At 51.2% G+C, this 13,155-nt stretch overlaps 1 protein-coding gene across 2 annotated transcripts in view; it reads left to right on the top strand.

Annotated features, from left to right (window-relative positions):
* The window catches only part of ADAMTS2 (ADAM metallopeptidase with thrombospondin type 1 motif 2), a 247,815-nt gene that overhangs the window by 1,272 nt on the left and 233,388 nt on the right, over nt 1-13,155 (top strand). For both annotated transcript variants that reach the window (XM_044948497.2, XM_025293941.3), the window contains exon 2: nt 3-397. In XM_044948497.2, coding sequence (XP_044804432.1) covers nt 3-397 — 395 coding nt within the window. The remainder of the gene's footprint in view (nt 1-2; nt 398-13,155) is intronic.

The following is a 13,155-nucleotide window of genomic DNA, read 5'->3' as shown; positions in this document are numbered from 1 at the left end:
AGGCGGGCCCCAGGGGCACGGAGCCGAGCGCATCCTGGCGGTGCCGGTGCGCACTGACGCCCAGGGCCGCTTGGTGTCCCACGTGGTGTCGGCGGCGACGGCCCCGGCTGGGGTGCGGACCCGCAGGGCCGCCCCTGCCCAGATCCCGGGGCTCTCTGGAGGCAGCGAGGAGGACCCCGGTGGCCGCCTCTTCTACAATGTTACGGTGTTTGGCCGAGACCTGCACCTGCGGCTGCGGCCCAACGCCCGCCTCGTGGCGCCTGGGGCCACGGTGGAGTGGCAGGAAGAATCGGGTGCCACCCGCGTGGAGCCCCTGCTTGGGACCTGCCTCTACGTCGGAGACGTCGCGGGCCTGGCTGAAACCTCCTCCGTGGCGCTCAGCAACTGCGACGGGCTGGTGAGTCCGCGCTTCTCTCCCTTCTGTCAGTCCACTGCTCTCACGTGGGCTTTGGAAGCCGGTTATCTGGGGGTCCGCTGGGAGGGCAAGGCCTGTACTGAGGACCTTCTCTGTACCCCTTGTGCTTAGGGACCACCGAAGGGGTTGGCTGGAAGGCAGGTTGTTTTGACTGGCCCAAGAGGGTGATTTTCGCAGGGGGAGGGCCACATTTCCAAAGTATTTAGCAAGTAGCCAAGTGTGGTCCCCCTTAAGCCTACAGGAACTGGTTTTCCTTTCGCGTTCAGATGTGTGTATATCTCGGTGAGTGCATGCGTCTGCACACGTGTTTTGGCCTGGGTGCTAGTGTCTAAGCACATGTGCACTTGTGTGAACATGTGACCGTGTCCTTGTGTCTTGTGCGTGTGTGTTCACAGGTTTTTGCTCATTTGTATGTCAGTGTCTGTTCAGTGTGTTGCTGTGCATTGTAGCACGTGTAATATGTGTGTGTGGGGGCACATATGCAGGTGGGTGGTTTTCTTGTTTCTGTGTGTGCAGGTGGTGCCAGCCCAGCAAACAGGCAGTGGTGCTGAAATGCCCAGTTATCCCTCTGCCCCCTGGCTGATTTTTTATGCTGTGGTTTCCTGTTGGATTTCAGCTGGTTATTTGAAAAGTTAGTTTTCTCTCTCTATTTTGAGCCAAGTGGAGCATTTGGAAATGCAGTCTCTGGTGCCCCCAGGCAGCCCCTGAAGGACAGAAGAGGCTGGGGAGAGGGACCCTTCTGGGACTGGCTGGGCCGCTCAGTGTGACCAGAGCTCTGGGAAGTTCTCCTGCTTCCAGGAGCCTAGAGGGACCATGGCTTTGCATAAGAGAGCCTTGGAGGAAGCCTGGATCAATGCTTAGGGAGGAGGCTGACATTGGCAATGCTCTGTCTGGCCACCCCGGGGCCTGGCACGTGGCAGAAGCCACTGCAGTTTTCTATTTTGGATTGGCTGTGTGGTGGTCAGGCTGGCTGTGCTGGCCAGACATCTGAAGCCGCCCACCGTGGGTTCCGCTCTAATCACTACTCAGGGGACTCCTGCTCGGAGCAAGTGGCCTCTCTCCCAGCCCTGGTGGCCCCCAAGCCCCCCGTCCTCAGGCTTGCCCTGCAAGTTGCAGAGCCAGCAATTACACAGAACCCCACAACCGGTGGTGTTCTTTTTATGGACACACAGGAAATGTCACTTGTTGCTTCGGAAAATCACTGCCTTTGGCTGGATTTAGTTGGAACCCAGACGTATTGCAAACAACCGTGAATGTCCTTGGAATAGCTGGGTTAACATGGCGCAGCCCTTTATATTCTGTTGTCTCTGAGGATATCCCAGACTTTCTAAGTGTGTCTTGTTTTTATGCTGGAGGTGAATTTCCTAAATAAAAGGAAACTGGTGTTGGGGGCTCGGAATGGGGGTGGTGGTGGCCTGAGCTGGGGTGGGGGAGTTGACATGGAAGTGGTCTGTTGTTAGTTGCTCAGTCATGTCCGACTCTTTGTGACCCCATGGACTGTAGCCTGCCAGGCTCCTCTGTCCATGGGATTTCCCCCGCAAGAATACTGGAGTGGGTTGCATTTCCTCAGTCTGTTGTTGAGCAACTCCTGTGTGCTGAGTAATTCTTGATGGAAAGCATTTCAGAGAGGCTTTGTTCATGTATCATTCATTCATCTGTTCATTCTGTGGTTTGTTTTTTCAGCCAGTACCTCCAAGCGCGGTTGTCTGCTGTGCTGGTCAGAGATGCAGCTGGTATGGTGCCTGCCCCCCACCCCCCGCCCCCCGGGGCACTGTGCTCAGCTAACAGTCTGGGGCCCACACTGGTCAGGGCTTGGAAAGCATGCTCCTGGGTGCTCTTTGAGCATGAGTTGCCAGGGGGCAAAGGCCCAGGAGGGAAGAGCATATGCAGAGAAGTACCAGGTGTGAATTGGCTTGATCAGAACAGGCGCAGTGAGATGTCACATGTACGGGACACACACCAGCAGAAGTGCAAGAGACAACTGAAGAGCAGACTGGAGCTGAAAGAGGGGCTGGAGTCTGCCAGCGTGGCCTTGAATGTGGTCAGTGAAAATGGCTTTGAGACAGTGGAGCAGCATCATTAGTTCTTCTTTCCTTGTCCTTCTTTCTTTTTGGTGTGTGAATGTCCTGATTTGATACCACTTAATTCCTTAACTAGTTAAGTCCCACTGTGTATCACTGATGGGCCGATTGCAAAGTGCCTAGGGTTTAAACATCATGTTTCTGGTCCACAGCAGCCCTGTAGTGGGAGGGATTCTTCATCCCTCATTTACAGATGGGCAGCTGAGGCTCTGGGAGATTGAGTGGCTTGCCCAAGGCCACACTGTCTGTGGTGGTAGGAGTCTGGCCTGGTTCTGTCCAGCCGCTTCTGCCAGAGTGCTTCCAAGTCTGGGCAAGTAGAAGCCCTTGATATGTGGTGGTAGAACTCTACTCCTGAGCCATTCCCTCTTACGGTAGTCCTGCATGCATTTCAGCAGCCATGCTGCACAGTACCCCTTCCTCTGAGCCTGCTCTTCCTTCATAGATAGTGAAACACACAGAAGCAGGTGTGCCAGGCTGCAGTGTCTGTGTAGATCCTCAGGGATCTTGTTACAATTCAGATTCTGAGTCAGCATGTCTAGGGTAGGGTTCAAGGTTCTGCGTTTCTAATGAACTACCAGGCTGATGCTCCTGGGCTTCGGGACTGCCCTTTGAGAAGCACACCCTAATTTCTGCGAAGGAGTTCTACAGGATCACACCACAAGTTTCTCTGAGCAAATGCAGTTCAATGGACAACTGGTGTGGGAAACGCTGCAACTTGCTTTCAACCTGGGAGATTCAGGGAGGCCCATTGAGATCTCTGAGAAGCTCTGTAATAAAGAAACCTCTTGAACTTCGTGTACTGTATCACTTCCCATGCAGATGAGGCCATCAACCTCTTCTTTGCAGGAACCCCAGGAATGTGCATTCCTGGAAGACAAGTGGAAAAACCATGAAGCAGGGTCACAGCAGGCAGCTGGCGGCTCACAGCTTAGGTTGAGGTGCTTAGGTGCTTAGGTGGGACGAGCCTCTCCCCAGAGCCATAGGCCTTTTCACGCCTGTTGGCCTGCTTCTGGCCTGGGACACACATTTGCTCATCTACTTGCTTGGTGCTGAGTTTGTTTCTCTGCCTTAAAGGAAGGCAGTAGTAGCTCTGGTTTCTGTGGACAGCAGTCTCCTTTTCTGTTTAGCACGAGGGGATTCTTATGGTCAGGATCGTTTTAGTCACGAGTGAAGGAAACACAAGTCAGATCATTGAAACAGAAATGGGAAGTTAGTGGCTCTTACGGTGTTCGGCCTTCAGCCCTGGCTGGATCCAGGTGCTCCTCCCGCGTTGCCTCTCTGCCTCCGCCTTCTTATGTATTGGCTTTGTTCTCAGGTGGAGTCCTTCTGTGGTAAGTCAAGGGGCGCAGCCGTGCTGGCTGATAATCTTTCTCTGATAATTTTGGCTGACTCCTGGGTAGCACTCTATTCAGGCTGGGGTCAAATGCTCCCATGAGAAACAGAACATGAAGTTTGTAGAACCCCGTGGATCGAGAGTGCAAGGGGTGCTGCTCCCTAGAATGACATGAGGTGAGGGCCTGGGCTGGCCAAGGTGAAGATTCTAGCTGAGTCAGGTAGAGGTGTAGATTCAAGAAATGCCACATGCTTCATGTTGTTGTTCAGTCACTCAGTCGTGTCTGACTCTCTGCAACCCCATGGACTGCAGCACGCCAGGCTTTCCTGTCCTTCACCATCTCCTGGAGCCTGCTCAAACTCATGTCCATCGAGTCGGTGATGCCATCCAACAATCTCATCCTCTGTTGTCCCCTCCTCCACCTGCCCTCAATCTTTCCCAGCATCAGGGTCTTTTCCAATGAGTCAGCTTTTTGCATCAGCTGGCCAAAGTGTTGGAGCTTCAGCTTCAGCATCAGTCCTTCCAATGAATATTCAGGGTTGATTTCCTGTAGGATTGACTGATTGGATCTCCTTGCAGTCCAAGGGACTCTCAAGAGTCTTCCCCAACACCACAGTTCAAAAGCATCAATTCTTTGGTGCTCAGCTTTCTTTATGGTCCAACTCTCACATCCACACATGACTACTGGAAAAGCCACATGCTTCATAAGACACACCGTACATTTTATTTACAGAGAGGTTGGTAGGTGTAGTTTCCAGGTTCTCCTATTGCCACTAGATAGATACTGTTCATCATATTCTCAGGGGAAGGTTAACATTTGCCTTTTCACAATGAGTGAGAAAATGATGCTTAACAAAGGATACTTGTATATCTCATTGCTATGGAAGAATTCTCTAGTACCTCTCAGGCCACATGATACGTAATTTCATGTCATTCTTACATGCTCACTAAAGTCTCATGAGAAGCCTGTTGACAAAAAAATAATAACAGAACATCGGTTTACTGTGCCCATGTTATGTTGTCAGGCTTTCCGTTGAGCACCTTATGCTATATCACCTTGATTAATCCTAACCACACCCTATACTGTGTGACTGATATTATTCCCATTTTATAGATGAATTAACTGAGATAGCCTGCTTCAGGCTTTGCGGGTCTGTATTTAAATACACGTCTGTTTGGTTCTAAGACCGTGCTTACTACATGTTATTGCCTTTATTGCATGCCAAAATAAAATAAAATAAAGCAATGCATTTCTTTAAAACATTTCCTACCTCTTCTGGTCAGCTCCTGGAGACCTTCTTGGTCTGCAGCACTGCCTGTCGTTGGTGTCAGTGAGTGGGAGCTGGGAGTAGGTCTGGTGGCCAGGTGGCTTGGTGACTTGCGGCTGACATGCTCTGGCTACAGCCCCTTTCAGGCGGCCTGAGTCCCTGTGGGAGGTAATGGCAGTGGAGACTGCAGTGGGATGGGAGCGCCCTGCCGCACCTCTGTCTCCTCCATGCATTGCTGCTCGGGGAACCTCTCTGGCCTGGCGTCTCTGGTTGGCAAGGCCATCGGTGGGAATGTCTACGGGCTGAGCAGCGACTCTGAGGGGCATGATCAAGGCCTGTGGCCTTGTGGGCTGGAGCTCCCCTGCTGGGCTGCTATGCCGGCCAGGCCCCTGCTCTGTAGAGTCTTGATGGGTGTTGAAAGTCACTGAGGGCCACAGAGAGAGAGAGGTCATTTGTTGGCCTAAGGGATGGAATTGAGTTTCATTTTTTTATAAAGGCCACTGTCTTTGAGGCCGCATGCTGGGTTCCAGCTGGCTCGGGTGCTAGAATGGCGAGGGCAGGGGCAACACGCTTGGGCTGCAGGGCTACGGGTGAGAAGTGTGTGGGACTTGCAGTTGTCCTTTGTAGAGTCTCCTCACCATTCATCTTGCCTTGGCACTGCCTGGAGGGCAACGAGAAGGTCTCAGGAACTTCAAAGAGGGGCTGCGGGAATGTCTGAGTTCCCTGGGTGTTGGGGCTCCTCAGGTTGGAGGAGCAGAGGCTCCTGCTTGGCCCCTACTCTTGGCAATCTACACAGCTGCCCATGGTGGTCTCAGCCTCCTACCTGGCTTATTATTCTCCTTGATGTTTAAGATTCATTCAGTTGAAGTGGTGGAAAGCCAACTTGGGCGAAACAAGCAAGATGTCGTGGGCCCAGTTCCTTGGGGTCCTGAGGCAGACTTCAGGCATGGCTGGATCTAGTGGCTCAGGGCTGCTTCAAGTTATGACCAACCTAGACAGCACATTAAAAAGCAGAGACATCACTTTGCCAACAAAGGTCTATCTAGTAAAAGCTATGGTTTTTCCAGTAGTCATGTATGGATGTGAGAGTTGGGCTATAAAGAAAGCTGAGCACTGAAGAATTGATGCTTTTGAACTGTGGTGTTGGAGAAGACTCCTGAGAGTCCCTTGGACTGTACGGAGACCCAACCTAAAGGAAATCAGTCCTGAATATTCATTGGAAGGATTGATGCTGAAGCTGCAACTCTAATACTTTGGCCATCTGATGCAAAGAGCTGACTCGTTTGAAAAGACCCTGATGCTGGGAAAGATTGAAGGCAGGAGGAGAAGGGGACGACAGAGGATGAGACGGTTGGATGGCATCACTGACTCAATGGACGTGAGTTTGAGTTAACTCTGGGAGTTGGTGATGGACAGGGAGGCCTGGTGTGCTGGAGTCCATGGGGTCACAAAGAGTCGGACACGACTGAGCAAGTGAATTGATCTGAACACCTGGGGAGCCCTTAGGTTATAGGCCCACCTTTGAATCAAACACTGTGATGTGAGCCTAGCTAGAGTCTCTTGCCCATCTTTGGAGTTGAGAGTGAGGGTCAGATCCCCAAACTCTGGAACGGATTGAGGTTTTATCAGAAAGCAAGGGGAAGGACCAGTGTGCTGGGCCACCACACTTCACCTAGACTTCAGGTCCCGTGTCTCTTCCTGTGCTCCAGACTTGCCTGCCAAGCTGCCTCATGGGCCCCTTCCTTGAGTGACCCGGGCTTCTGAAATGGAACGTGAGTCTCTCTACTCTACTTCAGACCTCATCGTTCACTTGGGCAGGAATCCCAGGATTGCCCCTCCCTGCTCTCTCCATGACCCTCACATGCAGCCAGTCATAATCCTAGACATCTCCAGACTTCATCTCAGTTCACAGCTTTCTACCACACCAAACTCCAAGCCCTGTGATCCTTAGGGACTCCAAACTGGAGCAACTCTCTACCCACACAGCTACCAGACTGATTTTTGTAAACCATGCATTCAATCATGTCACTCCTTTGCTTAAAACTTTTCTTGAGTAGTGGTCTTAAGTGGTTCTGACGCCCTTAAAAAATCCAAACTCAGAAAAAAACATTCAAACACACTGAAACTGCTAGTCGCTCAGTTGTGTCTGACTCTTTGTATCCTGTAAGCTGTAGCCTACCAGGCTCCTCTGTCCATGGGATTTCCCAGGTAGGAATACTGGAGTGGATTGCCATTTCCTTCTCTAGGGGATCTTCCCGACCCAGGGATCGAACCTGGGTCTCCTGTGTTGCAGGCAGATTCTTTACCGTCCGAGCCACCAGGGAGGCCTGGCTTGGCATAGGAGGCCTCCCATGACCTGACGCAGTCTTCAGCCTTGTCTGCCACTGCGTCCCCCTCATGCCTGTGCTACAGTCACATCAAGCTTTTGGTGTCTCTGCCACTGGACACTGCCGTCTTAGGCCCTTTGCACAGACCGTGCCCTTGCCTGGACCACTCTTACCTCCCTCTTTAGTTGGCTCACTCTGTTGTTCAGTCGCTTAGTCCTGTCTGACTCTTGGCGACGCCATGGACCACAGCATGCCAGGCTTCTCCTGGAGCTTGCTCAATCTCATGTCCATTGAGTCGATGATGCCATCCAACCATCTCGTCATTCGTGGTCCCCTTCTCCTCCTGCCTTCAATCTTTCCCAGCGTCAAGGTCTTTTCCAATGAGTCAGCTCTTTGCATCAGGTGGCCAAAGTATTGGAGTTTCATCTTCATTATCAGTCCTTCCAATGAATATTCACGATTGATTTCCTTTAGGATGTGATCTCCTTGCAGTCCAAGGGACTCTCAAGAGTCTTCTCCAATACCACAGTTCAAAGGCATCAATTCTTCGACGCTCAGCCTTCCTTATGGTCCAGCTCTCACATCCATACTGACTTACTGGGAAAACCATAGCTTTGACTATACAAACTTTTGTTGGCAAAGTAATGGCTCTGCTTTTGAATATGCTGTCTAGGTTTGTCATAGCTTTTCTTCCAAGGAGCAAGTGTCTTTTTAATTTCATGGCTGAAGTCACCATCTGCAGTGATTTTGGAGCCCAGTGTAGTCTCAGCTAAATGGCATTTCATCCAGGAAGCTGTCCTAGACATTCACCTGCCACGTTGTACCCCATGCTTCTTTGGTAACTTGTACCATAGGCAATTTGTGCCTGGGTCCACAGGGCCCAGCTCCAGCTGGGTGGAGCTCAGCTAGGGGCCATGAAATGAGTGTCTGTGGAGTGGGGGATAGAAACCTGTACAGTCCTTTGCCCCTCAAGACTCTGTGCCCCATACCCAGGGATCGTCCACCTCTCCATACCCAGGGATGGGGTATGTGGACCTACCCCAGAATGTCCACACTCAGGGGGTAGGCCCTCTAGAAGAGTGCCCAAAAGCTCCTTTTCCGCAGGAAAGCATTGTATTCTCATGTGGTTTTGTGCAGTTTTCTTGCCCCTACTTTGGAGTTCATGAAAGATAAGTTGAAAACCCCTGGTCTAAATGAAACTTAAGTAAGGGAGGGACCCCCTCTGGGCCTGAAGAGACTGGGCTCTGGCAAGTCACCATCCAGCTTTGAGCAATGAGCTTCAGTTTGTTCAGGTGGCAAGTGAGGCTGGAATAATCATTACTGAGACCTTTATAAAGCAACTCTGGTGTCTTGGCACCAAATGGGGATCAGTTGAGGGGATCAGTGTGATAGAAGGAGAGGTGGGAACCATGGCCAGTCTATGCCCTGCATTCCTTGATAGATTTTTGGCCCTTGGGAACACAGGCTCTTTGCTGCCAGACATGCAGATGTTTCTTCAGAGAAGCAGCATTTCTGAGTCTGTTGATATTACGTGAGCAAATGAATCCAATGTGACTCCACGGAGCTCTGAGGTCTTGGCCGGGCCTCCAGAGGCATGTGTGGAAGTGTTGAGAGCTGCACTGGCAGTGGGATTAGTAGATGGGCAGGGCTTCCTGCAGGCAGGAGCTTTCTTTGAGAACGTGCTGAGAACCCAGGCTTACTTCATCACAGATACCCCCTGGTCTCTTCCGGGGCATCCACAGATGGATGGCCTCCCCGTCACTTCTCACCTAGTGCCGTTTGGTGGGAGGGAAGGAGCTTCCCAGGGGCTCTTCCCTGCTGGGACTGGGTGCACTGACCTGTGGCTGGTGGAGGCTGGCTTCTCAGGGGTTTGTGCTGGAAGCAGCAGAGCATCAGCCCACGGTCCCTGCCCGCCTCGTGGTAGCCCCCTTAGAATGGCGTAGGCGGGTCTGTGGTCGGAAATCCAGACTCACCAGGCTTCAGCCAATATGGCATCTGAAGGCCTTTTTGTTTATCAGAATCTTAGAGACAGGGTAGAGTGGTAAGTTGTGGCTGTCAGGAGCTAAAGGAGGAAGACAGAGCGTTGTGGATACAGAACTTCAGTTTTACAAAAAGGAAAGAGTTCTGGAGATGGATGGTGGTGATCATTGCACAACCTCGTGAATGTATTTAATGCCAGCAAACCATACACTTCAAAGTGGCTAAGATGGTAAATTTTGTGTTATGTGTATATTTTATCTGGAGAAGGCAATGGCACCCCACTCCAGTGCTCTTGCCTGGAAAATCCGGTAGACGGAGGAGCCTGGTAGGCTGCGGTCCGTGGGGTATCACGCACACACACAAGGCTTCTGGGGACTGGGAAGGCTGTGCAGGTAATTCAGAGGTGGGGTCGTGTCCCCGCTTGCCTGGCTCCTTCTCCCCAGTGTGACTCTGTTCCCTGGTGAACCTTTGGCTGTAGCTGTACACACACTCCTCACACCACACAGGCATAGCCAGGTTCTAAAAGGGAACAGTTCTTCGCTCCATGCAAAATGGACAGGCTTAGGTCTTGGGACCTTCCCAGAGCCAGTCATCGTGGCCTGGCAGTGCATGCAGGAGCAGAGTGGAGCCTGACTAGGTTCCTCATGGAGGCCAGCACGGTTGGTTGCCGCCTGAGTCTCAGGCCAGGGAGGCTCTTTACCGACCGTCTTCTGCCACTCCTGCCCTGACTGCACTGCCCGCCTCTGTGTCTCTGGCACTGGTTGTGAGCTGCTGCTCCTTTCGGTGCTGGCAGGTTTCAGGTTCCCTTGCCTGATGGCTGACTGCCTGTGCCCCCATGTCCCCAGCAATTAACGAATGAGGAGGGACCAGCATCAGGAGGGAGGCGAGGAGAGGCTGGGTCTTCACCCAGGCCTTCTGCGAGGACCACAAGCGCCACAACCTCCCTGAGTAGAGGAGTCATCAAAGAGCTCACCCACTCTGAGCCACGGGAGTGCTCCCCAACCCCCACCGTGGCCTGGGGTGTCCACTTCAGCATCAAGGGGGGCTTTGCTCTGTGGTGGCCTGAGCTGTGGCCTGGGCCTCCTCTTCTGGCCTCTGAGGTATGTAGGGTCAAGTATTTTGGGGGCCTCTGCTGGGACTGTGGGTTTGTACTGACAGGCAGACATGTCTGTGGTCACCCTTATTGCCCTCCTCCACCTGGGCAAGCACGGGAATTTTGTGTTATAGCCTGAACACAGCAGGCTGCTGGTATATGTGAATGTGTGTGCACGTTCCTGTCCATGGGAATATGTGTGCATGTGTATGTGGAAACGTGTGCATGTGTATGCATATCTGTATGAGTATGGTGTGTGTGCATATGAGTGTGTGTGGGTATCTGTGTGTATGTCTGTGTGCATCTGAGTAAGTACATGTGTGAGTGTGTGCACTCAAGTTTGAGTGTGTGTGTGTGGTCATGTATGTTCTCAGCAGGGGTTTCCTGCAAGGGAGGGGACTGAGGTGGGATGGAGGGACTGAGGGGAGGGCATGACTCCCGCCCCCTGAATCTGGGTGCTGCCTTGGGCCCTGCTCTCCCCACTGGCAGGCGTTCTCGAATGGGAGGGCCCAGGTAGGAGCCTCTGGCTCTGCTGCGTATGTTTCATATTAAATGTCAGCTGTCCACCAGCTCTGCTGTGCTGCCATTAATATGGAGAAGTTATTACTGAGTCTGGAGCCAGCTCCTCAGGCTCATCCATGAATTTCAATTGCACTGCACGTCTCCTCCAGGGCCTGTGGAGGGGGCACACAGCTTCCTCTGTGAGGCGGAGGAGGCCCTAGCATCCAGGACAAGGCTCGGCAGGCTCTGCACTGCCCCACCCTGCCATGCGTGTTTCAGTGAGCGCCATGGTGAGCGGTGGACTTAACGTGGGCTGGAGGCTGCCGTGTCCCGTGGTTAGCTTTGTCCCTGGCAGCTGGGCAGCCTTGACAAGGGCCTCAACACTGCCGATGTTCGGATTGCCCAAACGTTGCCCGTTCTTTGGATTGGCCCCCTCATTGGGCTTTGGAAGGAGGAGACAGGATTTAGCAGCACTTAGCCCAGGTCGATGGCAACCCACTCCAGTGTTCTTGCCTCCAGAATCCCAGGGACGGGGGATCCTGGTGGGCTGCCGTCTATGGGGTCACACAGAGTCGGACACGACTAAAGTGACTTAGCAGCAGCAGCCCAGGTCGTGATTTGGGAAATGTGGGCCGTTTCTGAGTTTCATTGTGTCTAAGGTGCCATCAATTAGAGGACACAGAAGGAAAGAGAGGACACTCCAACTGAACTGCTCCGTTGCACCTTAACCGTGGTCTCGTGGAGTGTAGGCAGCTGCCACCCTGACTGGCTGCTCTGAGTGCTGGCTCCTGCCTCGCTTGCCGCCTTGCTCACATTGCTTACTTAGTGTGTGACTGGCTTCATCTACTCCTGGTGTCTTCCTCTCTTTAATAAAGGAATGAGGTCATGATCCTTCCTCCAGGGACATTCCTCTGGATGCCAAAGCTCTGTTGTCTCTGTGTCTTTCTGTACAGACTGTAATTTTTGCATCACAGAGTGACTTCTTGAAGACATATTGGGTGGCAAGTGTCGCCGACCCCGCACATAAGTCAGGTGATGTGATGGCAATACGAAACACCGTGGCAGAGTTGGTGTGTGCCAGGCAATGCCAGCCACCCCACAGTTGCTGCCGGCTGCCAGCAGTGAAAAGACCCATGGGTTTCATCCTGAGTTTGGATGTGGTAAATGTGAAAAATGTGTGTCTTAGATTCCTGGACATGTGGTTTTGTTATTTTGATGGTGTTACATGTGATTAATGGTTTTAGTCCCTGAGAGCCGGCATGCAGTGCCATGGTAGGGCACCAGGGCAGTGGCAGAGCCTGGGTTGTCCATACTGCAGGGACTAGCCCTTCCTGGCTCTACGAGCAGAATGTTCAAAGATTCATCTTTGAACCTGGATATTTCTCCTTTGAAAGCAGGGATTGGACCACATGGCAAATTAGGTATATGTTCTTGTACCAATACTGAATTATGTTCATTATTAGAGCTTTAAATATGTAATATGTAAAATATTGGCTATTTGACAACTATCCTGTCCATTATGGTAGCTACAAGCCACTCGAGGCTGTTGGCTATTTGAGATGTGGTGGGTCAGGACTGAGAAGTGCTCTTGAGTCCAAAATATACACCAGAATTCAAAGACTTAGCACCAAAGAAAAAGAATATAAAATGTCTAATGGATAAATTCAATAGTGACTACAAGTTAATATGATAATAGTTTGGATATATTGGGTTAAGTAAGATATATTGCTGAAATTAATTTTACCTTTTTAAAAACATGGCTGCATGTAGCATTCATATTCCATCTCTGTTGGATCATGCTGCTTTGAAACATCTGACTGGATACTTCCCATTTTGCTGTTATTTTGCAAAATTTTCCTGGCTGGTCACATCTGTTTATTCATTCAATTGAATTTCAGAATTGTTTTGTCAGGTTAGAAACATCCCTGGTGAATTTGATTGACATTAAATTAAACTTAGACACCAATTAAAGGGGGAATGGACATAATTTGTAGTATTTACCAGGAATATGGTATATTTTTGATTGATTAGATTCTACTTTGATGTTGCTTAGTAAAGTATCGCATGTTTTTTTATATGGGTCACCTATTGTTTAAAAGCAGGGCCATTTTAAGGGTTTTTTTCTTTTTGCCATTGTGAATTAAAGCATTTCCATCT

The sequence above is a fragment of the Bubalus bubalis genome, chromosome 9 (genome assembly GCF_019923935.1).
Source record: "Bubalus bubalis isolate 160015118507 breed Murrah chromosome 9, NDDB_SH_1, whole genome shotgun sequence".
NCBI lineage: Eukaryota > Metazoa > Chordata > Mammalia > Artiodactyla > Bovidae > Bubalus > Bubalus bubalis.
Note: the sequence above shows the minus strand (reverse complement) of the source record. Positions and strands in the feature narration are given on the sequence as shown.